Source organism: Mustelus asterias, chromosome 14 (genome assembly GCF_964213995.1).
Source record: "Mustelus asterias chromosome 14, sMusAst1.hap1.1, whole genome shotgun sequence".
NCBI classification, from domain to species: domain Eukaryota; kingdom Metazoa; phylum Chordata; class Chondrichthyes; order Carcharhiniformes; family Triakidae; genus Mustelus; species Mustelus asterias.
Genome location: NC_135814.1, coordinates 69,755,858 through 69,783,448, shown reverse-complemented (window position 1 = coordinate 69,783,448; position 27,591 = coordinate 69,755,858). Strand labels below are relative to the sequence as shown.

General features: G+C 41.6%; 2 protein-coding genes across 9 annotated transcripts in view; one reads left to right on the top strand and one right to left on the bottom strand.

The window, feature by feature from the left end:
* LOC144503763 (nuclear envelope integral membrane protein 1a-like) overlaps positions 1-8,845 on the top strand; it is a 41,993-nt gene extending 33,148 nt beyond the window's left edge. Inside the window, exons 9-10 of one of the 4 annotated variants that reach the window (XR_013499555.1) lie at positions 2,514-2,681; positions 6,538-8,836. Coding sequence is in view for 2 of the 4 variants with exons in the window: in XM_078228604.1 (XP_078084730.1) it covers positions 2,514-2,681; positions 6,518-6,707 (358 nt within the window). In the remaining 2 variants the exon portion in view is untranslated. Of the gene's footprint in view, positions 1-2,513; positions 2,682-6,517 lie in introns of all 4 variants that reach the window. The other 3 variants (XR_013499554.1, XM_078228604.1, XM_078228605.1) reach the window with 3 other exon arrangements.
* Positions 8,846-9,263: 418 nt separating this feature from the next.
* mfsd6b (major facilitator superfamily domain containing 6b) overlaps positions 9,264-27,591 on the bottom strand; it is a 71,617-nt gene continuing 53,289 nt past the window's right edge. For all 5 annotated transcript variants that reach the window (XM_078228598.1, XM_078228600.1, XM_078228603.1 and 2 more), the window contains exons 5-7: positions 21,736-21,834; positions 18,364-18,644; positions 9,264-11,911 (exon numbers count right to left, since the gene is read on the bottom strand). In XM_078228598.1, the coding sequence (XP_078084724.1) occupies positions 11,618-11,911; positions 18,364-18,644; positions 21,736-21,834 (674 nt within the window). In that variant the 3' untranslated portion in view covers positions 9,264-11,617. The remainder of the gene's footprint in view (positions 11,912-18,363; positions 18,645-21,735; positions 21,835-27,591) is intronic.

Genomic DNA, 27,591 nt, shown 5'->3' with positions numbered 1-27,591 from the left:
AAATGCCAGGCAATAACCATCACCAAGAAGAGACACGCTAACCACCGCCCCTTAAGATTCAATGGTGTAACCATCATTAAATTTCCACTGTCAACATCCTTGGGGTTACCATTGATCAGAAACTCAACTGGACTCACCACATAAACACATGACTACAAGGGCAGGTCAGAAGCTAGGAATACTGCGGCAAGTAACTCACCACCTGACTCCTCAGAGCCTATTCACCATCTACAAGGCACAAGTCAGGAGTGTGATGGAATACTCCCCACTTGCCTGGATGGGTGCAGCTCCAACAACACTCAAGAAACTTGACACCATCTAGGACAAAGCAGCCCGCTTGATTGGCACCACATCCACAAGCACCCACTCCCTCCACCACCGATGCTGAGTAGCAGCAGTGTGTACTATCTACAAGATGCATTGCAGCAATTCACCAAAGATCCTTAGACAGCACCTTCCAAACTCACGACCACTTCCATCTAGAAGAACAAGGGCAGCAGATAAATGGGAACACCACCACCTGCAGTTCCCCTTCAAGCCACTCACCATCCTGACTTGGGAATATATCGCCATTCCTTCACAGTCACTGGGTCAAAATCCTAGAATTCCCTCCCTAACAGCATTGTGGGTCAACCCACAGAACATGGACTGCAGCGATTCAAGAAGGCAGCTCACCACTACCACCTCAAGGGATTGGCAATAAATGCTGCCCAGCCAGCGACGCCCATGTCCCATGAATGAATTTTTAAAAAATACAGCCCAACCTTTCAAGTATTTCCAGCATTTTCTGTTAGTTCAGATTTCCAACAGCAGCAATACTCTTTATTTCTATACTCACCACATCTGGTACAAAAGTGTGCAGAAAAAAGCAATCTTGACTTACAAAGCTGCAAGGTGGCATCTTGTGGAGGTGATGGAAGTCTTGGCTGCTGGTTGGAAAACCGGCGAGAGCTCTGTGTCGTCTCCTTTAGGGAAGACTCATTATTTCTTAAGAGGTCAGCGGCAGATGAAGGGTCCTGAGGGCAGAAGTCCCTCCAGCCAGGAGCTGCCAACCAATCAGAGGATGCATCCAAACCTGCATATGTTCCTGTGCCTTGCCCTTCATTTGCCCATCTGCCCAAGTCCCTCCCATGCTGCGACACATTGCTCCCAAAAGAGCAAGAAACAACAACAATGTCATATTCACCTGGAGGAGGTCGTTGACTCTCTTTCTGCATTGTACTCAGATGCACCTGTGGAAACCATGGCTGCTAGACCCTGCTGTAAGCTCCATCCAGGTTTCTTTGGTCTGGCGGGAGAGTCTCTTGATGATGCTATTGGTGGTGAAAAGCATCTCTCACGGTTCCTGGGTAGCTGGGAGGAGGACCTGCAGGGTGACATCGCAATCTACACAGAACCATGTGACCACTGATTCTGGGGGACAGATTAATGATCATGCAGTTCCTATCAAACTCTGGTTTGTAGACACTGCAGGCATGTCTGGGTGCTGCTTAAAAATGGCACTTGTACCTCCAACACTGCTGGGTGATGGTAGGTTTGGTGCCTTGCTGCCCACCCTACTGCATAATTGACCTGACTCTCTCTCTGTCTCTCCACCCCCTGGCACATTTATTGGCCGGTTGCCATGTAATTATAGTCAACGGGATGTTGGCACTGAGAGTTGAAGTGCTGTCATTTCCCGGTACACCATTGAGGCCCACGCTGGGATGACTAAATTCCATCCACAGAACTTTCTCGCCGACTGTTAAAGATTCTAGTATGTCCCCATTGCCAATCAACAGTGCAAGCCTGGAAACAAAACATTTTGTTCCAGCGAATGATTTGTAAGAGTTGCATTTGCAAGTTCTGTTGAAATGACAGCTGAATTTTTAATTTGTTCAACATCCTGGTGAAATATTTTGATACAGCATCTAAATTTCCTATTTTTAGAAAGCAATTAAAAGGCTTAGAACTTTTGCTCCAAAATGAAGTTTCCTTTACAAGTACATATCTGCATTCTTTGTGATTAAATGGAATAGTGTTTCACGGCATTGCAATAGCAAAACACATCCGTGCTTGTTCATGCAAAACATTTAATTTGCTTGACAGTGAAGCTATATTAGAAGCTTCATGCCGCTGGGTCTGAGTCTGAATACTGGAACTCTGAACTATTTCTTTGAATTTTTTAGCCAGGTTCTTGGGCAAAAATTCTGTTCGGAAAAATGGGTGAAGGAAATACAACCTATTGACTTGCCAACAAATTAGCCAGCATCAGAATTGCACACTGTCACTGCCATCAGAACTGCAGAGAAGGGTAGAGCTACAGTAGTGTGTCCGAAGGAATATTCATAACCAGACTGCAAGAGGATAAGAAGCTCATTCAATGGAAGAACCACTCCAATTGAATCAAACTGTGAACCGGTTTATAGAAATTCAACCATTACAACATCCTTGCTGCTCCTGTACATTACAGTCAATGTTTACTAAGCAGAAGGATCTTGCTTCTCGCTGTTAATTACTTTTTCTAATTACAGAATCATCAAGTTGATTAAAAAGCCACAAGTTCATTTCCTCACTGAAGATGAGTACAAGGAACAAACTGAAATGGCGACTGTAAACTCTCTTGAGGAACTGCGCACATACTGCAAGAGTCAGGAATTTCCTACATGGGAAATAGTCTCAAAAGTTAATTCACCAAAGAGGTGGGTAGCACTATATCACAGTCCACGTACAAAATGGTCAGTCTCTTTAGTTAACCATTTTTATGTACAGTCAGATGGGTATTCACTTGCACAGGTTGTGATGATATTTGGAAACAATAGCTAATCTATACAATCTAATAAACCTCCAGTTTGATCTTAGTCATGTGCTGTTTAATCTACAGGCATGCTACAGTACAGCTTTGTTGGGGGGAGGGAATATTGGGAAGGGTTCTCGTTTCCTGTTACTATCGTGGGGTGGGGGGCTGTGGCAGTCAGCTGGCGAACAGCTAGTTATGGCACCAAGTGCATATCCCAGTATTTTTTTAAATGTGGTGAAGGTTTCTGCCTCCACAGGCAGCAAGTTCAAGACCTGCACCACCCTCTAGTGGAAAAGTACTCCACAATTCCCCTCTAATGCTTCTACTAATTATTTTAAAGATAAGCCGTCTGGTTATTAACGTCTCTGCTTAGGGATATGTGTCTGCTCCATCTAAATACCACTTCACTTCAAATAAATCTCCCCTCAGCCGCCTCAAGTTCCAGAGAAAAGTCTATTGAATTTTTCTCATTACTAAAATTCTCCATTCCTGGCAATATCCTTGTAAATTGTTTTCAATACCCTCATCTGGAGTGATCACATGCTTCCTGTGTTGCAGTGTTCAGCTCTGTAGGCAGTACCTTAGCTGCAGTCTAACAGTTCCAGCATAATCCCTTGTGCTAACACAGGACAGAATCCCATAGGTCTTAATCACTTTCATAACCACCTTACCTTCAGGAAATGTAGACATATACTTCAAAGACTATCTGTTCCTTTACACTTCTCAAATTCCTACTATTTATTGTGTATTTCCATGTTTTCTCTGTTTTTCCCAAATGCATGACTCCTTGTCCCTGGAATGAATTCCATTTGCCACTTTTCACCCCATCTGACAGGTCTACTAATATCTTACTGCTTTCTTCCTCACTATTAATCATATGGACAATTTTTGTATTATTTGCAAACTTTTTAATCATAGTCACTACATTAATATATACCATGGACAGCAAGAGGCCCAGTACTGAATCCTGTGAAACTGCCTTCCAGTCACAAAAGCACCCATTGACCATAAGGGCTTCCTGCCTTTGAATCCAACTTGCCACTTTCCCTTGAATCCCAAGGGCTTTTAATTTTCTGATTAGTCTATCATGTGTGACCTTGTCAAAAGCCTTGCTGAAGTTTATGTACATTATTGGGTAGCTGTTTCGAATCCATTTTTATCAGATCAAATCTATCTCTGGTTAGAAAAATTGGCCTTTTCCCAATTTAAAATGTTACTCTTGGTTTACCTTGTAATTTTCCATAGCAACTTTATCATTTGAATTATGATCACTATCACTGCTACCTCTCCCAACTGCCTAAATCCATTCCCTAAAACTATGTCCATATATCTGCAGGGGTGGCACAGTGGGTCATTGTGTGGAGTTTGCACATTCTCCTCGTCTCTGCATGGGTTTCCTCCGGGTACTCCAGTTTCCTCCCACAGTCCAAAGATGTGCGGGTTAGGTTGATTGGTCTTGGTAAATTTCCGCTGAGTGTCAGGGGGCTTAGCAGGGTAAATAAGTGGGACTATGAGGATAGGGGCTGGATGGGATTGTGATCGGTGCAGACTCCATGCGCCAAATGGCCTCCTTGTGCACTGTAGGGATTCTATTCTATAAACTGACCCTTTTCTTTTTGGGCTTACACTCTGGCCAAAAGAAGTTCTGAGGGATACATTAAAAATTCTGTACCCTCTATATCTTTCACACTGAAGTTATCAGTTAATATTGAGATACTTGAAATCCAGCCGCCTTATGACTGTTCTTTTTGTTTCTGTACTCCTCAGCAGTCTGTTGACATATTTGCTTTTCTAATTTCACTTGACTGTTTTAGGGACTATAAAATATTCCCAGAAGCGTGATTCCCCCCCCCCCCCCCCCCCCCCGCCCCCTTTTCTCAGTTCTACCCAAAGAGTTTCTTTTGATGCTCCTTTTAGCCAATCTTCCCTCCTTGTAGCTGTGATTGTTCATTAACCAATAAAGTGACCCCCACCTTCCCTTGCCTCTCCCACCCATTCCCTCTCTGTTTCTCTGAAAACCTGTAATTAAGAGTGTTGAGTTGCCATTTCTACCCATTAAACCATATTTTAGTAGCGGCTTTGATATACTTCCAAGTGTCTGTGTGCACCGTCAGCTCATCTGCCTTATTCGAGAGACTCCTTGCATTGCTGTATGTACTACTTATTACCAAATGACTCCTTTATTGTCTATTCTCTAACTTTTGTCTCCTCGATTTTCCATGCTCGCTTATTTTTTTGCCTTTTATTATCCAGTTTTGCTTGTCTTCTGAATCTATGCTCACGTTCCCATCCCCCTGCCAAACTAGTTTAAACCAGCCCCAACAGCACTGGCAAACGTCTTCACCAATATATTGGTCCTGACCTTGAGGTGCAATCTGTCTGGCTTCCTCCCCCTAAACCTGATCCCAGGAACATAAAGCCCTATACCATCTCGTCGGCCATGCATTCAGCTACACTTTCTTCATATTTCTATACTCATTCATATGTGACTCTGGAAGTAATCCACAGATTGCTACTTTTGAGGCATCTACTGAAATCCGATTGGGCTTGATTGTGATGCCCCACGTGTCTTAATAGTTTGTCAACTTTCATTGAGGCGCATGCATGAAAGATGGGCATGTGGCTGAGATACCAAAGAGTGTTTGGTGCAGTTGAAATTAACTCCCCATGGAGTTGATGCATTCGGCACAAGAGGGGGGGACAAAATAGGCAAGATCAAAAATAATGTGGTGTTTTGAGGGAGTGCTGTTTTTGTTCTTTTGGCCAATTGATTAAACTGAAGTCAAGTGGCTGTGAATGATCTCTATTTTATCAAAGAGAAGCACTACATTCTTCTGGGCAGCATTTATCCCTCAATCAAAAGTACAGAAAACAGATTAGCTGGTCATTCATGTAACTGCAGTTTGTAGGAACCTAACAGTGTTCATCAGTCGCTGTGTTTAATTACAAAACTGTGACAACACATCAAAACAAATTGTTTATCTTTGCACTTTACATTTTTAGTTATGCTGATGACAAAAGGAAGAGTTGTCGTAGTAAATGCAGTTTCTTTCTTTTAATATAGTTTGAAACGATTTTAAACCTGGGGATGTAATTTTCTGTAACTGATGCTCCTTTTCAAGATTACTTATTGTGAACTCTGAAATAATTCTGGTAAAGCTTACATATTCCGAGCAGCCAGATATTTGCTGAAGCATGAACATTTATTATTCCTTGCCTTGGACACAGGCATCAGATTCACTGTACATCATGAATTTGAACACTGTTCTAATAGTTCTCTGTTTATTTGAAATTTGTGAAGCTATCATGTCATTTCTGTGTGAATGCAACACGGATTTTATTCAACAACAAAATAATTGCAAAAAGCAAAATTGTTATATGTGGATGATTGGTACAAAAGGCGAGATATAAACCGTGCAAAATATTGCATGTTACTTTTGTTGGTTTATGTCATTTCAGGCCGCCTTTCTCTTACCTCTCTCCTCTTAAAATTAACTAGTAGGGAGAGGGCATTTCTGCCACAAAATTCACAACAATTATGAATGTTCACCTATAGTTCATTGGGCATTTGGAGGAACTGGAAAGCTGTTGCCTTCTTTGCTACCTTTCCCTACAGAAGTAGTACTAAGATGTTTCACTATAGAATGAAGCTGAGTTTAAATTCACAGCCCTCCAATTTGATGTTGCACCTGATCAGGCAATGCATATCTCTGTTCATCTCCTCATTCTAATTTGCAGACTTGCAAACTTCATCCTAGGAGCTTATCATCTTACACAAGAGGAAGTGCAGAACCACGAGCAACAGTATGGAATTGGAGGTTCTTTTTTGGAAGCCCAACTCTTTGTCCCAGAGGAGAATGATGATTTAGTCTTGGAGAATGGGGACGTGATGGCTGCAGGTGAAGAACATGCAGTTGATGCGATTTAATCCTGCCTCACTCGCATCTCGATACACATTCTGAGCTGTTATTATTGATAGGAACTAACTAATGCAACAAAATACAGTGCTAGGAATGTCTGGGTACCGTTATCGCCGACCCAATATCTTTGAGTGGATGCACAAAAGGACACCAAGAAATCCTTGAATTGTGCTACTTAGTGAACATTGACTTTGTACTTTTTTAAAGGAAAGTTTGCACTACATGAAAATAAGGATAGTAAGTGGGTAATCTTTTGTAAGTGACTTGTGCAGTAATTAGAACAAAAACTCTAGCTCTCTACCAGGTTTAGCAATTTCTTTAAGCATTTGTGCCTATAATCTTTGTTCTACTCCTAATAGTTAATTGTGACGCGTGGATCTATGATCAAGTGGCCACAGAAGTGAAAAACCTAGATATCGCTCTAGCCACATTTCAGAGTAGTGGCTTGTTCTTTAGATGGTTTGCTAAATAGATGGATTCTAACATGGAAAATCTGATTTGGGGCGTTTTAAGTAGTCTTTGATTACACATGAATCCAATTCATTTTGAAAGACTTTCAGTTGTAGCTGAGACAAATGAGGCCATCTATATCGCAATCAAAGAAGATAATCTTTTACAGAGATGGCTGCAGACATATGTCCCAGGGATTGTTGTCTTTTTACCATGGCCATTTGGTTTCTTTCCCTTTAATGAGAACTTTGGCTTTCAGCTTTGAAGATGAGGAAGCAAGGAAAACTAGGCATCTGATGTTATTACCAACACCCAGCCAGTTAATTGCAGGGCTGCATTGATGGGTTGGTTATAATCAGCAGTTCATACCATCCTGTCCTCCATTTGTGTAGCAAGCAGCTCCACATGACAAATATAGAAAGCAAGTAGTGTGGAACTGAGGTGGAAACTGCAGGTTAGGTTAATTGCGATATTTATGGGGAACACAACATTGTGATATAAATATTGTTTCGTTGTCCAGGATAGACATTTTTTAAATTGTGTAAACAAAGATGATTGGATTAATATGTGCGGTAATTATTGTATTTAATCATGCAACTGACTTCAGTATGCACATTTTAATGAAATGGATTTCGGTTGAGCAGTACAAAGTTATTTTGTTTAACTCTACGTCCAACTCAGGTTTTTAAATAGGTCTGTTTTTATGGCGATTTATAGGAAAACCAGTTTAAGATGGGACTTGTTCTAGGTCACAATGCTCTGAGTAAAATAGCACTAAAAAGAGCATTTTACAGGAATCTTAAATCAGGGTTATATTCTTTAAATGTACTTTCTTGTAGGTATGGGAACTTGCTTTCCAATTATTGATTCTCTCCCTATGGACAGGTACCTTGTCTTGTGTTGACTGGAAGCCTGTAATGGAGAATTGTGTATACAAAGCCATTTTATAATTGAGTGCATTTAAACATATTTAACTTTTTTTTTCAATGGGAGCGGTGGAAACTAACGAATAAATCTTTTACTTTTCGATAAAGAATTCTTCATTCAAAAGAATGAGGATGTGTGCAAAGAAAGAAAAGGAACTAACGTTTCACCTGGGACTTCCGTGAGCAGCTGTTGTTCAAAGTATCAACTTAAACTCAAATGTGAAGTTGAAAGTCAAATTGCAGTCCATTTAGAATAGGTGCTCTGCTGACAATCTGCCCATTTTATTTCCTTTTTCAGGAAGTTCACCTACTCTGACCTCCGTTTTCATCCTATAAAACTAAAGCTCAAGATTGCACTCCTGAATTTGTTATTACATTAATGTAAAGATTTGGAAGTCGTTTATACATATGGGGAAAAAGGGATATTTTAGTCACTGTTGAGTTCCTTCAAGCACATTTTAAGTTTAGATTTCAGGCCACTGTCTCCCTTCTTCCTTAGTCAGATTTTCACTTCCAAGTGGTACACTCTTTAATGCAAAAAAACAGTTTTCTTCATTGTTCAAGCTAAGACTGGAGTTAGTCCATCTAGTTATGTTAGCCGAAATGAAGATTATTGACATTGCTTGTGAGAAGAATATATTAATTGTACTACATGCTTCATAAGTACCTGATTTTCGAAGAATGTATATTGATTATACGGGTTCAATTTATGTGAGGCTGTTTGAGAATGAATTTTTAATAAAACTTTGGTAATAAAGTCATTTCCATGTATAACTTTCTTATTCCTGTTAACCAAAATATGATTTAACGAATTGGTTTCACACATGTGGAGATGCCGGCATTGGACTGGGGTGAGCACAGTAAGAAGTCACACAGCACCCAGGTTAAAGTCCAACAGGTTTATTTCGTATCACAAGCTTTCAGAGCGGTGCTCCTTTGTCACCTGATGAAGGAGCAGCACTCCAAAAACTCGTGATACCAAATAAACCTGTTGGACTTTAACCTGGTATCACACATGGTAGATGAAATGTTAGTCTGCGTTTGTTTTAACAGGCTAAGATTATAGGAGTAAGCAAGATGAGCAGGCATTCTTGTGAAACATTTTATAGGTAACAGCTCCCTCCTGTGGAGGGACTCAAAATACTACCATAACAGCATTTCTCATTGACTGACAACTCGAGGATTTTTAAAATACCTTTTATCAATACAATCATAGTAGTTTCATCCTGATTTTATTGAGATGGTTGGGCTAGGTTTTCAGTTTTCTCTGGTGTTTTCTAATTCCTTATGTATTTTTAGTAAAAATGACAACTGGGTTAATTTGAATTGCTGAGTAAAATATATCAAATCCATTTTTGTATAACAATAACTGCTTACATGTTATGACAATTTTATTTCAGCACTAACAAACACAACATTCAGCAGTAACATAATCTCACAATATAATTTAGTAACAGTTTTACATCACTGATCTAAAAATTTCAACACCCAAGAGCCCACTACAAAATCAATCTATTCTGTACATAGTGTTATTTGTAATACATTGAAGGCACTAACAATTGTACATACAACACAATGAAGTACCTACAACTGAACCAAAATGGGTAAATCCTCATCATTGCAAATTTGTAAGACTGGCAGCGGTGCGAATTGCTGTACTTTGAGGTCCTTTAATTACTGAAAGAAGTCCAGGATGAAATTGGAAAAATTAAAGAGTGTTTTGAATTATCCTTTAGATTTCCCGCAATTACCACGAATGCCTCAGTGAGATCTCTTGGGGTGCCTGAATACCAGCTATCAAAAAATGATTGAGCTGCATTTGTTGCCTTGTAATCCAATTTCTCCCTCTTTCAATTCTGACCTCACCCCTGCACTACTCCTGCCAAAACCAAGCTCTTTGGCCTTGAGACCTATTACTCGTTTAATATTAAGGTCTCTAATTATTCATTTTAAAAATGAGGATTAACTGTATGGTTTATTTTTGAGTGCCTCATTTATTTCAAAGTCTCAAACTTTGATAGAATTCTTGCAATTCAAATTCTGTATTCTATTCAGTCAGGTTTAATCAATGTAACACTTAGCTTTTTAAAATGCTTCAAGAGTTTTATATGCATAGGTATTAAATAGTTGTTTTTGCAGATTATAAAAAACAGCCTGACCTCCAAAACATACACTAATGCTGAGTTTTTAAACTGTAAAGGTTTGCATTAAAACAGTGGGTGACACATTTAAGTTTGCATTTAAGCAAAAGTGATCTGCAAATTTGGAAGCATATTATCCATAGGTTCTGTGTGAATTAATAACCTGTAGAGAGTTTACAACTAAACTTTTTTTTTATCTTTTGAAGAAGGGAAAGAAAAGTAAATCTGATGTACTGCTTAACTCGTGAATTACTCTGGGGGGTGAGCAAAGTAGTTTAGGCTTCATGGTCAGTTTCAGCCAGCTTTCTAAAACGATTTAAATAAATGTCAAACATGCTGCCTTTTATGTACTCGACTGAAAACCTTCAAAAATTACCAACACCTCTGTTCCAACAGAGTGCAAACTGCTCGTTAATTGCCTGAGAAAATCCCAAAACGAAGTTCTTCATTAGAGGTAGGAGGAATAATGCCCCACACATTATATATTTAAACACACAGGAAACTGGGAATTGTGCATCTAGAATTTTGCAGAGGTTTCGTAGTATTAAGTTACACATTTTAAATGAAAACTGGGCCAGCGCTGGCATCAATAGTGGTTACTTGCTGAACATCAGGAAACTACTAACCCAAAGTTGAGCTTCCATATTTAGTTATCATTCAAGTCAGACCATGGCTGGAATTTTACTGTTCCCGCCCACCACAGGAATTGGACCAGGCGAGGGGCGGACCATGGAAAGGTCTGTTGACCTCGGGCAGAATTTTACTGTTTTGGGACAAGCAAGGCCGTAAATCCCACCCATGTATCCTACCCATAACTCACTTTCTACTATGGGTACCTCTGGTGATGTCTTATTCAAAAAATGCTGCGACAGGCTACTTTTGGCAAATGTAACAGCTACAATAGACACCTGTAGTTACTCTATTTGATCCAATATAAAAGGAATTCACCCAGACCCCAGAAATTATGATTTTGACTGCACTGTAATAAAGCCACTTCAGTCATCTGACTTGTTTCCTGGTTGCATTTGGGTGCATTATAAATGTCACTTTAGTTTCACAATACAATTCTACCAATTTAGCTACCTTTTAAATTTCAATGGTTTTAAGAATTGATGTAAATTATGAATGTTTTGGATGGACAGATATTTATGTTAGAATATGTCCATATATGAATAGGCACTTAAATTCTGCTATTGATGCTCTAAATACAGTGAAGTGTGCTGTAGAACCTTTATAATTTCTGAAATTTACATTATTAGCCATCAGTGTCTTATTGATCTGGACATATTGCAAAGCTATTCTTCAGACATTCCTGTGCTTTTTTTTTTAAAAAGTCCATTGTGGAAAATTGTGAATACATTTTTTTTCAACACTTAAGTGCTTTGTAATCTTTAAATCTGATCATCCAGAGATGTCTTTTTGACCTGGTTGAATAACGCTGTCTTGCTTAGGCAAGTCTGGATCAATATTCTGGTTTCCATTTCCTGGCAATGGTATTAAGTTCTTAAGCAAATTTGACTGGTCGAATCCATTCTCAGTGGCTTGTGTGGAGCTTATACTGATTTGCTCATCTGGTTCAGAGGTAGTGACAGGGACTTCTGCCGTTGCTTGCTTGCTGGAATTGGGCAATGATTTAACGTGTGGAGGACACACAACTGGCAAAGTGTCTGCAGATACTGGACAATCGTTTTCCTCCTAAAGCAAACAAGAACACATTTAATGCATAGTCGAGGATTTCTAAATCCAGATAAGTGATAAGACGACTAAGGACATTTTCCAAAATTAATGATTAGTCATTATAAAATTAAAAATGTCAGAGTGAGTGAGGCTGAGAGAGAACAGTGCTAGAGACCCACAGTTAAAAGCAGCAGAGGGGAGAAGCCAGCAAGAGAGAGAGAGAAAAAAAGTGGCATCAGAAGAAATTATTTTCAGTGTGTTTTTCTTCTCTCTCTAAACTTAGGGCACTCATTTAAACCAGGAGGTGGGAAATTAATAATTTTCAATTGGGGCAAGTACAAGTAGTACATTTAATAAGTATTAGCAGAGACCCGAACATAGGAATTAGGAGCAGAACTAGGCAATTATTCGGCCCTAAAAGCCTGCTCCACCATTCAATCAGATCATGGCTGATCTCTAAAGATATTGATTTAAAAGTAGTTTAATCAGGGTATTAACCTGGTTTTAAAAGGGACAAAATTTTTGAATCATAGATGGACCTGTTGCTTACAATTCCTGCACTATATGGGATCTTCAGGACACCTCATGTCCTATAGGATTACATGCATCTGCTTCACTTTGAGCTCTATTTCCAAGCTTAAGTGGCACAATTCTAAAAAGCGTACCGGGACACTAAGACCTGGGGTTCATGTGGATAAACCTTTGAAGATGGCAGGACATATCAAGAGAGTAATTAGTAAAGCATATGGGATCTTAGGTTTCATAAATAAAGTAGATATAGAATATTAAAGCAGGGAAGATAATGCTGCACTTTTATAAAATTCTGGTTAGGCCTCCATCTGGAGTATTGCCTCCAGTTCTGCTCACTACTCTTTAGGAAGGATGTGAGTGCCCTTGAGAGGTTGCAGAGGAAATTTATCAGAATGGTTCCAGAGATGAGAGATTTTAGCCAAGAGATTCGGCTGGAGAAGCTGGGGTTATTCTCCTTGACACAAAGATGGTTTAGGGAAGATTTGATACAGGTGTACAAGATGATGACTGGTTTAGATCACACAGACCAAGGAATGCTGTTCCCATTAGCTGATGGTACAATTTCCGGGGCCACAGTTTGAGCTTTTGAGCAAAAGATGCATGGAGAACGTGAGGAATGTTTTTTTTACACAATGAGTGGGAATGATCAGGAACTCTGTTTACAAGGGTGGTGGAAGTGGAGCAAATTAATGATTTCAAAAGGAAATTGGATTGACATTTGAGGGAAATAAATTTACAGGACTAGGAGGATAGAGCAGAACATTGGACTGATTGTGTTGCTCTAAAGAGAGCTGATACAGACTTAGTGGGCTGAATGGCCTCCTCCTGTGCTAAAATGATTATATAGCCAGTGTTTGATAGCTCTATGTCTGAAAATAAAATATATCATATCCCACTTTGCTAGTGCAGTTCGGGGGGGTTTAAACTAGTATGGCAGGGGGGTGGGGATCAAACTATTAGGTCTATAAGTGTGGTGGCTGGGGACGAGCTTGGGGCTGGGACAAGGCCGGCAAAGAAGAAGAGCACTCTGGGGGAGGACGACCTCACTGAGCCTGGGGGTCTGGAGTGCTTATACTTCAATGCAAGGAGCGTAGCAGGTAAAACAGACGAACTTGGGGCCTTAATGCGCATGAGGAATTTGGATGTGGTTGCGGTGACAGAGACTTGGTTGAAAGAGGGGCAGGACTGGCAGCTGAATATTCCAGGGTACAAGTGTTTTAGGCGAGACAGAGGAGGGGCCAAAAGAGGTGGGGGAGTAGCGGTATTGGTTGGAGAGCATATTACAGCGGTGCAGAGGGAGGACAATTCGGAGGAGTCGTGTAGCGAGTCACTCTGGGTGGAGCTTAGAAACAGGAAAGGCGCAGTCACTATGTTGGGGGTGTACTACAGGCCCCCCAACAGCCCAAGGGAAGTGGAAGAATGGATATGTCAGGAGATACTGGATAGGTGCAGGAAATATAGGGTTGTTGTAGTGGGAGACTTCAATTTCCCTGGTATAGACTGGAAATCGCTGAGGGCAGGGACTCTGGATGGAGAGGAATTTGTAAAATGTGTACAGGAGGGTTCGTTGGAACAATATGTGGACAGCCCAGCTAGAGAGGGGGCTATACTGGACCTGGTACTGGGGAATGAGCCCGGTCAGGTCTTCAAAGTTTCGGTTGGGGAACATGTGGCAAATAGCGACCACAATTCTGTTAGCTTTAGGATAGTGATGGAAAAGGATGAGTGGTGTCCCAAGGGTAAGGTGTTGGATTGGGGGAAGGCTAACTTTATTGGGATCAGGCAGAAATTGGCAGCTCTTGATTGGGAGAGGTTGTTTGAGGGTAAATCCACATCTGGTATGTGGCAGTCTTTTAAGGAACGGTTGTTAGGGCTACAGGACAAGCATGTGCCTGTAAAAAAGAAGGATAGGAAGGGTAGGATTAGAGAACCGTGGATAACCAGGGAAATTGAGGGACTGGTCAAAAGGAAAAGAGAGGCGTATGTTAGGTCCAAGCAGCTAAAAACGGAGGGAGCTCTGGTGGAGTACAATGAAAGTAGGAAAATACTCAAACGGGGAATTAGAAGAGCAAAAAGGGGTCACGAAATGTTCTTGGCAGACAGGATTAAGGAGAATCCCAAGGCATTTTATTCATACGTTAGGAACAAAAGGGTTGTTAGGGAAAAAATCGGACCTCTCAGGGACAAAAGTGGGGACTTATGCTTGGAGCCCAAAGAAGTAGGGGAGATCCTAAATGAATACTTTGCGTCGGTATTCACAAAGGAGAGGGATGTGTTGACTGGGAGTGTCTCGGAGGGAAGTGTTGAACCGTTGGAGAAAATCTCCATTACAAAGGAGGAAGTGTTAGGTTTGTTAGAGAATATAAAGACTGACAAATCCCCAGGGCCTGATGGAATCTATCCAAGGCTGCTCAGGGAGACGAGAGGTGAAATCGTTGGGCCTCTGACGCAAATCTTTGTCTCGTCACTGGACACAGGTGAGGTCCCAGAGGATTGGAGGATAGCCAATGTGGTCCCGTTATTTAAGAAGGGTAGGAAGGATAACCCGGGTAATTATAGGCCGGTGAGCTTGACGTCCGTGGTGGGGAAGTTGTTGGAGAAGATTCTTAGAGATAGGATGTATGCGCATTTAGAAAGGAATAAACTCATTAACGATAGCATGGTTTTGTGAGAGGGAGGTCATGCCTCACTAACCTGGTGGTGTTTTTTGAAGAAGTGACCAAAATGGTTGACGAAGGAAGGGCCGTGGATGTTGTCTATATGGACTTTAGTAAAGCGTTTGACAAAGTCCCTCATGGTAGGCTAGTGAAAAAGGTTGGATCCCATGGGATAAAGGGGGAGGTGGCTAGATGGGTGGAGAACTGGCTTGGTCACAGAAGACAGAGGGTGGTAGTGGAAGGGTCTTTTTCCGGCTGGAGGCCTGTGACTAGTGGTGTACCGCAGGGCTCTGTATTGGGACCTCTGCTGTTTGTGATTTATATAAATGATCTGGAAGAAGGAGTAACTGGGGTGATCAGTAAGTTTGCGGACGACACAAAACTGGCAGGACTTGCAGATAGTGAGGAACATTGTCAGAGGCTACAGAAGGATATAGATAGGCTGGAAATTTGGGCAAGGAAATGGCAGATGGAGTTCAATCCTGATAAATGCGAAGTGATGCATTTTGGTGGGAATAATGTAGGGAGGAGCTACACGATAAATGGAAGAACCATAAAGGGTGTAGAGACGCAGAGGGACCTGGGTGTGCAAGTCCACAGATCTTTGAAGGTGACGTCACAGGTGGAGAAGGTGGTGAAGAAGGCATATGGCATGCTTGCCTTTATAGGATGGGGCATAGAGTATAAGAGTTGGGGTCTGATGTTGCAGATGTATAGAACGTTGGTTCGGCCGCATTTGGAATACTGCGTCCAGTCCTGGTCGCCACACTACCAGAAGGACGTGGAGGCTTTGGAGAGAGTACAGAGGAGGTTTACCAGGATGTTGCCTGGTATGGAGGGGCTTGGTTATGAGGAGAGATTGGGGAAACTGGGGTTGTTCTCCTTGGAAAGACGGAGGATGAGGGGAGACTTAATAGAGGTGTATAAAATTATGAAAGGCATAGATAGGGTGAACGGTGGGAAGCTTTTCCCCGGGTCGGTGGTGACGTTCACGAGGGGTCATAGGTTCAAGGTGAAGGGGGGGAGGTTTAACACAGATATCAGAAGGACATATTTCACACAGAGGGTCGTGGGGGCCTGGAATGTGTTGCCGGGCAAGGTGGTGGAGGCGGACACACTGGGAACGTTTAAGACTTATCTAGACAGCTATATGAACGGAGTGGGAATGGAGGGATACAAAAGAGTGGTCTAGTCTGGACCAGGGAGCGGCGCGGGCTAATAGTTCCTTGTTTCAAGGCTTCATTCTATGATCATCTTGCTGGTGCCAGTACAGAGCGAGACTGCGGATAGTTGGGAACCTGTCTCGGGGGCAGGGAATTCATATGGTGTTCGTGGAAGTGGAAATGACTAGGGTTGGGAAGCATTTCCCGATCAGGGCCATTGTGATCTCCTGGACTCGTTTCGATCGCCTCAGGGGGTCGGAGAGGAATTTCCCAGATTTTTTTCCCCATATTGGCCCTGGGGTTTTTCACTCTGGGTTTTCGCCTCTCCCTGGAGATCACATGGTCCGGAATGAGGGGGTGGGGGTGAGTTAATAGGTTGTAATGAACAAAGCATCGTAGCTGTGAGGGACAGCTCGGTGGATAGGATTTTGGTGTGTGGATAGGCTGGAAAATTGGGCGGGGATCCTGGATTCAGGATTCAATCCTGGACCGGGGAGCGGCGCGGGCTTGGAGGGCCGAAGGGCCTGTTCCTGTGCTGTATTATTCTTTGTTCTTTGTTTGTTCACTGCAAGATGAAATTAACCCTTCCACAATGACTACAAAATTTAGAAATTCTATGGCAGTGCTGCTAAAGCTATGTCCTCTCCTCAAAGTGGAATTGGACATAGCATGAGGGCTACATTACTCCATTAGATACTATGTGGCAATGTTATAATTTTTGGCTTTATGGTGAGTCATGGAGAAAATGTTTCTGTTGGCTCTGAAATTAAATGACTTTTTGTGACTACTCCCAAGGAACTTGGTTAAGGGAGTGTTAAAGACACTCCCCAGTCATATTTGCACTTTGTACCAATGTAACATTTTGCAGAACTCCTTCTGGTTATTTTAAACACTTAACTATTTTATTAATTTCCCAAAACCCATTTTCTCCACATTCATTCCAGTGATAAAATGCAGACTTATGATGCTAATTCTAGGTTCGATCTCGGAACCCAGGCTTTTTACCTTCCTCTCGGTTTGGTCCCATTACTGATGGAATGTATTATCAGCACAAGGGTCACTTACACACAGAAGGTGCATTCCAGGCTTGCGTCAGGAGAGGTAGTCCACCAGCTGACTCATTCAAAAATAAATATAAATTATCTAAGAGTTTTAAAATTTCATTTGCAGGCTTTGGTTTTATGGTTTTACCATAAACCTGCTGACGTGTGTGGCTGGACACCATTCCACCCCTCCCTCAACAACACTAACTGATGGGAGAAAGTACTCAGATCAGGGCACAGAGGAGTATGTTGCTGCATTGATTTCCAGATTCACCCAACCCAGATTCATCAAAATTCATCAGCTGGAGGGAGGGGAGGGGGGGAGGGGGGGAGGGAGCATAAATTGAGATTTTTGCTGCACAGTTAAATCAAATCTCAACTCTTTTGAAGTGTAATTCCTGTTGATGCAGATGATAGTTTGAGTCTAACTTTACCAAAATGAGACGAACAATCAAAATTTTTGACAGGATCCTCCTTTTATATTTGGAACGATGCTCACTCTCTAGAATCAGTGACTCCCCTTCACCTGCTACCCCCCACCCTTTCATCTCATCCAAGCAAAGTTCATGTTGAAACATACAGCACATTGAACATGAGGTGCAGATTTATTACTGCAAAGCTTTTTATCTTGAAGTTCAACCTACTAAAATGCAGAAATGTCAATGTCTCCCATTCTGGTAGTTAAGACACACATGGCCACTTGTCTCATTTGAAGCAGGCAGCAGTTTCATTTTCTTTCCGTATCAATGGCAGCAGAGGGATCAGACACACCTTCAGTTACCTTCATCATGTAGAAATGGGCAAGTAAAGTTTGGAAGAGGTACTGAGGATGCAGCTTCTGATGCCTGCCATCACTTTGCATTATATTTTGAGGATGGTTGCAATTAAAATATTACTTGCTACTAACTAAACAGTTTCCTGACTAAAACTATTTTTACGTGTATGTTTCCTCACAGCTGATTTCATTCAAAGTTTTGATTCAGATACATCATATTGCTAACTTGAAAATCATGAGAGCTCCCCGATAGCATATTGATGTACAGAGTAGGATTTGTAATATAAAAGTGTCAATTAACCTGCAATATGTGATGCTGAATGGTTGAATCTGTCTTCGCCAACAGCACCATCTCCATAACTTGATAGAAGGCAAAGGCAATGGTGACCCAAGGTGATGAACTGATGGCCCAGGCTGGCTTTGTAACATCTTCCTGTTCCTCTTGGTACTTGGTCTTTTTCAGAGGAAGTTTGGTTTCAAGGTGGGGAATCATACTATCTGGGTGGTGTTGTACAAGATCAATGGTCGCTATGGGAACAGGGCTAGATGGAACTGGAATCCGTTCTGCCAGCATCTTCTTTTCTAAATAGTCAAGAGGAGGCAAAATGAAAAAGACTTCACCAATGATAATATGCAGAAACTTGAGCTTTTCACTTATGAGCAACACAGTATAGAAGGAAATGCATCAAATGTTAAGTAAAATAATTAAACTTAATGCTTTTATTACTTAAATTCTTTTAATACAAGATAAACATTAACAATAACAGATCAAATTAGGAGGAATTTTGTTATACCTGGAATGGTTGAAGCAAATCTAAATTATGCAATTACGGGAGGTTTGATATGTACATGAGGGAGAATGAAATAAGAGGAATATGGCGTCAGAGTGCAAAGAGATAATTCCAGTGCGAGAAGACATTGTTGATTAGAAACACTAGCATAGGTCAGTTGGACCACATGGTCCATTTCTGCCGTGTAGATTCTATGTAATTTGCAGTGGTTAAACTGTTCAAAAATCCTCACTCTTTGTCACACACTTTGTCAGGTTGACTACTCTAATTAACTACATTATTTTCAAACCCGTTGGATGAACCTCATAAAGACTTTCTATTAGTAGGCTTGCTGTCTGTAGACATAGTGCATGCTTCAGTAGCAGGTTAACCACAGTTACACTTCTGTAAATACCATCAGGCAACTGTTCACCTTAACGACAGCAGAAAGTGCTAGAAATAGCAAAAGACAGCATCTGTGGAGCGAGAAATAGAGTTAGTGTTTCAAGCTGATCAATTAACTCTGTTTCCCTCCACAGATGTTGCCTGCTCTGCTGACTATTTACAACATTTTCTGGTTTAATTTCAAATTTCCAGAGTTCGCAGTATTTTGTTTTTACCCCAATAGCCCTAATGCTTCCTGTAGCATTAAACTTTCAGGTGTCATAAACATACTTCTGAATTTGAGTACACTTTGGTACTATTTAAAGACAATATACATTGGATGTTATAAATCTGAAATTAAAAACATTGGGCCATTATTTCTATGCAGTGACAATCATAGTTAGATTGCCACCCTGCTCCTAGTTACTTAAACTGACTTGCAGTTGGACATTTCTCACCCGACCGTCCGACATGGGAAAGGTGAGAATAGTGCAGTGCAGCAGGTTCCCAACATCTGCTGAGTTTGAGAAGCTAGGGAGAAGGTACATGGGTAGGATGGGGGTGGGGGATGGTGTCAGATTGAAGAGGGTGGGGATTGCGTGGTCAGTAGGAAGGTGGGGGGTGCGCAGATTGGTCAGAGGGGCGAGCGGAGGTTAAATTATCAGTGGAATGGGTGGTCAATGAGGATAGTCAGAGGGGACTGGGAGGATAGTCAAGGGGGCCTGTGGGGGTTAGAGGGGTCTTTTGGGGGGAGGGAATGGGGTAGTTGGTGGGGTCCTGTGGGATCTCTGGATCCTGTGGGGGTTGGGGGTCAGTGCTATAGTTAGCGAGAAGTTGAAAGTGGTTTTAATTATTCTAACCTTTCCTGGGTAACTATTCCTATTACGGTATACAATCAGAACCATTCAAATACTGCAATTTAAAGTTGAATATTAAATGGTCCCCAGTGCAGGACAGTTGCCTTATGGAAATTTAAATTTCCAGAGCAACTGCCTTGCAATCCTTGCATGGGAACATCCACAGGAGGGGGCGGGGGCAAGTGTGGTCCACAGCATATCTTTGGGGTACCCACCCCACCCAAACCTTCAGGTATGATAGTCCACACTGGGGGGGGGGGGGGGGGCACAGTGGTATGAGTGCTCAGCAGAGCACGACTGTCAGTTTAATGAGGTTGAACTAGTTACATTATCTCCCTGCTCTGGCTGTGTCTCCCTCTCCCTGGTGTACTACACAGCTTACTCAAACAGGCAGGCGTTGGCAGGGGATTCCAAGGCATTTGTAGGCTGGCGTCTAACGTTACCGAAAGCAGGACTGGCTCAGAGATTGTTTTTTTGAAAGTCAGGTTTAAAAATACTTTGGTCTCGCATCAGAAAGTAAAGGAGAAACTAGTGGGAAACATCCCACGCATTGGACGGCTGTTTTAGGGGTGTTAAATTGTGAAGAAAATCCAACCTTTAAAAGCTGAAAAAATTGGTAAAGATTCATTTGAACATTATATAACTGTTCAGATTGATCTGATCATTAATGTTCATAACGTTAAGCTATGAGCCATAATGTGCTAGGAAAACTTAGCTGGTCTGGCAGAACCTCATGGATGACCACTCTCTCTGCCAAGCCTTATCATGCATTGTTGGGCGAAAGCCTAGACATCCACTAGTCTGTTGAAACAGCAACAGTCCAGGGAAAACATTGCTTGATTGACAGTTCTTATTCTCTGATCTATTCTGTCAATTGCACAATGTTTGTTTATACAAGATAAAGAGTTTTTAAATGCTTGCAGGTTCTGCTGTTGGCACCTTAAAGTGTCTGGATGATTAACAATTTTACAGTGTGGTAGTGAAAACAATTTTTTCAAGAAAGTTGGTTAGGAACGAATAACCGTTTTCTTGAGCCTTTTCACATTATTATAGGGTTCATTGATTTTATAGAGGGTGTATAATGAGTGAATGGTCATGGAAGTTACATTGCTTGGCATGGAAGGTATGAAGGTACATGGGGTTGAGTGGAGAGGCAGAGCTTGGCATAGGGGGGAATATGGGTAAGATCTTTCAAACTTACTTTCCCAAAACTTTCCCCTTCCAGACTCCACTTCTGAGTGAACCCTCGATGCACCCTATAAGCACTGGTGTGTTTGCACCTTCTTAAAAAAAACCCTTCCTTGGAATTTGGGATGGAGTCTCTGGCCTTATTCAAGTTTGGGAAGCAGGTTTCACTCTACCACACATACACCAGAAATTTGGGACTCAGGAATATGCAGGCCTTTGCTTTTACCTGCACACTTCTAGGAAGTAGTGGATTGGGAAGGAATGGTGAGGGAAGTAAAATTATCTCCTTACTGCTGTTCACTGGACATCGTTAACAAAGGTCAGGAAGGAGGCTCCCTGCTTTTCACTTTAACTTTGGAAGGGAGTTAAAGGCCTAAAGTGTTTTAAACTTATATGATATTGTGCAATTACTTTTCAATTAAATTCTAATCAGTAGTAGCACAGTTCCTGTAAAACTTTGATAGTGATAAATACCTTCATCTTCATCAGGCACTGCCAACCATTGGATCAAGGCAAAAAGTAGGAGAATCACTAGAGAGGCCATACCAATCCCACGGAATGTTTCTGGAGCACCTGAAATCCATATCACATAATATTTCTGTATGGAAATGACCTGTCCACTTATGAATCACGAGCTAATTAACATCTACAACAGATAATTTCAGTAAAAGGCGTGACCGTAGATGATGAAATAAATTCTGATATTACCACAATTCAAACCACATAGCATCATAACATTTTTGTTCAATAGTGAAGCTAGGACAGTAGCTTGCCATCTATTACTATTCACTGTAGCATTCACCACTTGTGAAGCAGAACACTACTAATGGCCCCGTGAGCTGGACAGGAGTTAAAACACTAGCTCTGGGTATTCTAAACCACCCATCGCTCTCCACCATTTTGATCGTTTCATTTTCTTTTGGGCAACCATCATCTCTCTGATGAGAGGGGAGGCAGACAAACAAAGCACCTAGCTTCTGTTGTCACGTCTCTCGAGGCACTTCAGAGTATTCTGCCCTTCGATACTCACCTCCCTGCAAGGAGTTACCCCAGCTCTGCTTGGCATCTTCTTGTGGCAGAAATGAGATCGGAAATCTCAAATGGGAAATTGTAGACAGAACAGTTGCAGTCTCTTTATGATCAGTGTGCTGTCACTGACAGTTCATTCTTACTTTCAAATCTTGAGATAAATCTGAGGATTAATTACGCTTGTTCCTTTCTTTAAGGCCGATTGCTACATGTAATTATGTATTTGCACTTTTAAATCTACCATTTCAGTTTCTATTTTAGTTTTCCACTTCCGATTAAAACAATAGGTGTTGGGATCCTGAAAATAGCTAAGCAGCAAACAACACAAACCATGTCAATAAATCTGATCCAGTATCTGCACATCAAGACGATGATCAGTGAATCAGGAAAATGAGATAAGAAATCTCAAACTGGACCACTACTGCCTGTGGGTGCTACTTACTTCAGTGAGTGACAGGGCAGGGTCATGAATGCAACTGCCAGAAGCAAAAGTATATCATTAAGAAATGGAAAGATTTGAGAAGATAGCGATCGGATGAGGTACAGTCTGAAGAGAGGGAATAATAACATGTCCTTGTAAATGAGAACACTGAAGATTTGGTTAATGTAGAGTAACTTGAAAACGTTCAAAAGTTTACTTGGTACTACCATGCCATGATTCACTGATTAATTGTTACGTATTTAATTCTTTAATTTAACATCAAATGAGACTTATGCCCATACCGGAGGACATAATAGATACACAACCTTTGTATACAAATATTTTGCATTATATGATTCTATTATTTTGATTGGTGTCTTGTAATTTAACAAGTAAACCATTAATGTTCATGTTACTTAATATTTCATTCAGCTGTGGATCTTAAAAATTTTAAAATTCTCATTCTCATTTTCAAATTCTTCCATGAACTTCCCCCTTCTTACCTCTGTAACCTTTTCCAGCCCTTCTGGGACATTTACACATCTCCAATTCTGGCCTCTTGCATATCCCCGATTTTCATCACACCATCAGCGGCTGTATCATCAGCTGCCTAAACATTAAACTCTGGAATTCTCTCCCTAAACCTCTCCTCCTCCTCTGTCTCTCCTCCTTTTAGAGACTCTTTAAAACCTGCCTCTTTAGCAAGTTTTTGGTCCATAGGCTAAAATCTCCTTAACTGGGTCAGTGTCAAGTTTTCTTTGATAATGCTCCTGTGAAGCGCCTTGGGACATTTTACAACATTAAAGGTGCTATGTAAATAAAAGTTGTTGGTCTTGTGCTATGGCACCTGCATACATACAGGCCTGCTGTGTTATGCTCATTGGAACTGAAAAGTCGCTGACCTCATGCACTCTTCCGCCTGAATTCTCATTGAAATGTGCTTGCAGAACTGGAGATTAGACTGAAATTTGATCTAGTAAGGGAATCTCATTCAGTTTAGTAAATGGTGGAGCCTGGTTCAACCTTTTACAAGGGCAGCAACAGAAGGAAAGTCAGGGAGTCCCAGTGCTGGCAGTCCCTGTTTCCATAGCTCTCAGCAGTCCATGTCTAAAGGCAGCAAGACCTGGACAATATTTAGGCTTGGACTGTTGTGTGGTGTGTATGATTCATATCACTTAAGTGCCAGGCAATGACTATCTCCAACAAGAGAAAATCTAACCATTCCCCTTGATGTTCAATGTCATTGAAGCTGGGAGTCCTGAGGTAACTAATTTCCTGACTCCCCAATGTCTATCCATTATCTACAGGGCACAAGTCAGGAGTGTAATGGAATATTCTTCACCTGCCTGGATGAGTGCAGCTCCAACAACATTCAAGAAGCTCGACACCATCCAGGACAAAGCACCCTTCTTGACTGACTCGCCTTCCACAAACATTCATTCATTCCACCACCAACCCACAGTGGCGAATAGTGTACCATTTACAAGATGCACTGCAGGCTCCTTAGACATCACCTTCCAAACCCAGGACCACTACCATTTAGAAGGACACGGGCAGCAGGCATGTGGGAATGCCACCACCTAGACGATTTCCTTTAAGTCACTCACCATATTTACTTGGAAATATATCACTGTTTCTTCACTGTCGCTGGGTCAAAATTATGGCATTCCATCATGAAGAGCACTGTGGGTGTACCTATACCTCAGGGATTGCCAGTTCAAGATGGCAGCTCACCACCACCTTCTCAAGGGCAATTAGGAATGGGCAATAAATGTTGGCTTAACCAGGTGCATTGGTAGCATCTGAAATGGTTTGGGCAGTCACTATTCCCAATAAAACATCTGACATAGCCCTCAACACAAATCTTTGGTCGGGTTGGCAGTAGAGGCATCGCCCTGCCACCATGCTTTTACAATCTGACTGAGTATCACCATCTGATAGTGTTAAAATCTTAAGTCAGTTGTGACCAATAACGTACACACTCACATACATATTATAATAAACATTTATCTTTATGCATCTTCAAATACTGAAACCACAGAAGATTTCAACATTCTAGAAGAAGTACTAAAATTGAATAAAAATACAAATGTTGTGGGGAGAGTGTCCACACTATTCCTCTCCTTTCAAATATTCTTTTAAATTCTACAAGTGTAAAAATAGTTTTTTTTTAGGTATTTAGTGCTTCCCCTCAATCATAGGGCAATTGTTGAAATATTGGACAAAAGAAAATCTGAAACAAAAACAGAAAATGTTGGAAAATCTCAGCAGGTCTGACAGCATCTGCGGAGAGAGAATAGAGCCAACATTTTGAGTCTGGATGGCCCTTCGCCTGAGCAAAAATGTTGGATATTTGATTTGATTTATTATTGTCACATGTATTAGTATACAGTGACAATAATAAATTGTCAGTACGCTGGCTGCTTTTCTGAGGCAGTGGGAAGTGTAGACAGAGTCAATAAATCAAATCAAATACAGTTGCAGCTGAAGTCATGAAATGCCCAGAGGTTGCTGAGTTTTGGTTTACATAGAAAAACAGACTATCCTGAATTTTTCACCAGGCATGAAACGCTGTCCTGGCTGCAATCAGCCCTGAAGTGTGATTTCATGCTGGCTGGCCAATAAATGGGCAACCAGTGTGAAATTCACACTCAGAGACTGCACCCTGCAGGGGAGGGTGGGAAGAGGGGAGGCAGCGAGAGAAGTGACAATGCAGGCAGGTGTTTCTAAGCAGCACCCTGAAGGTTGACAGCTGCCTCAGGGAGCTGCAGTATTGTTTCAATGACATTCGAACGAAAAATATGCTGCAAACCATCTCCATCATGGAGAATCAAGCAACTGGCAGCAAAACACATAACACCTCAAATATTTTGTGGAAATTCCCACCCTCAATTGGGAAAGATGAAAAAACAGCTTGGCACCTGCGCCAAGCCTAAAAGCACATGGGCCATGTAAAATTAGGGTCAATCATATGCTAAATGACCCTTTCAATTGTTGGCGGACACACTTGCGTCTCTTGTGCACGTCCCCCGCCCAAAATATCCGAGGACGCCATGACGTCGGACCCACGGCCAATGTCTTCTCGTGTAATATCACGCAAGTTCGGGTTGGGCGAGTGTTTGCTCAAGCTCCATAAAATTCTGCCCACCGAATTGCGGAATGCCCAGAGGTTGCTGAGTTTTAGTTTACATAGAAAAACAGACTATCCTGAATTTTTTGTAAAATACTAATAAAGAACTCAAAATCCAATATAACAAAAAGCAATTTGTTTGTTCACTCACTTCACCCTAAGTCATAGAACTTTATTTAGGGTTTCATTTCAGATAAACATTTCTTTTTTGAATTGTCAGCTTTATTGGGGAGGTGTCAAATTTCCTGATGCTGCTGGTTCATTTCTCTAAGCCTTATAGGTTGGCATATACAAAACCTAACCTTTTACTGCCTGGTACAAAGCTAACCTCCCTGACACTGGCTTTGTGCCAATTTGTAGATACGAGACTAACAAAATAGCTCTTCACTTGCACAGCACATAACAAACAGCTTGATTCAGAAGGAGCAGACAAATTCAGTTTGTTTCAATAGATTAAGCTGCACAGGCCTGTTTCAATACATTGCTTAGGAACCTTCAGCTTATCCAATGATCCATCAAAGTTTAAATTATTTCATCACTAAAGAACTGTAAAATGGGGCAGATCCTTGCCACTGTAACGTGTATGGCCAAGGAAATGGATGGAGAAACAGAAATTAAACGGTTACCAATGTCAGGATGCAAGTAAAAGTAGTTATGTTTTTGTTTGTAATAGTTGATAAAAGAAACGAGCCAAAAAAACCCAATGTGGTGACTTCTGTTAAGTATTTATCCAGTGGCCGTCTGGTACTGTTTAATGTTGCCACAAGGGGTACCATTCCCTAAGTGGGCATTCCTCATTTGTGAAACTGGATAGCAAATATATCATAGAATCATAGAAACCCTACAGTACAGAAAGAGGCCATTCGGCCCATCGAGTCTGCACCGACCACAATCCCACCCAGGCCCTACCCCCACATATTTACCCACTAATCCCTCTAACCTACGCATCTCAGGACACGAAGGGCAATTTTTAGCATGGCCAATCAACCTAACCTGCACATCTTTGGACTGTGGGAGGAAACCGGAGCACCCGGAGGAAACCCACGCAGACACGAGGAGAATGTGCAAACTCCACACAGACAGTGACCCAAGCCGGGAATCGAACCCAGGTCCCTGGAGCTGTGAAGCAGCAGTGCTAACCACTATGCTACCGTGCCGCCCGTATCACAGCTGAAGACAATATCATTCTCATTTGATGCTCATGTACATAGGTATATTTTTCCAGAGTTGTTGTATAACGGTCTGGAATATATTGCCAAAGGAGTGGTGGACACAGAGTTAATATAACTCTAATGGGAATTAATAAGAAAAAAATTGTAGAGCTATAGGAGTGGAATTGGGGAGGAGGGGCCTGTAATTCCTTCGAACATCCACCAAGAAGGTGGTTGAGAGCAGAAGAGATTGCTGGTCAGACATCAGATGAAAAGAAAGTTGGAGCCTCTACTATCACTATTCATAGTCCCAGACTACAAAATGATTGTAAAGTGGGACTCCTTGGGGACCAGTTGACTGGATGCTGGTATGGAGCAGATTGGTGCCAACAGCCTGGGGTTCGATCCTTGTTCTGGGTAGGGTTGGTTCAGGACCCAGTCTCCTTGCCTTAACTATGGCAGAGGATGCAACTATGTGGGTCAGACATGCCTTCGGGCAGAGAACCAACGAAGAAATTAATGCCCCAACGCAGATCCTTTCTGGATGCCATGAGTCACATCTTACCAACGGAAGTACCTGCCATTATCCTTACTCTCTC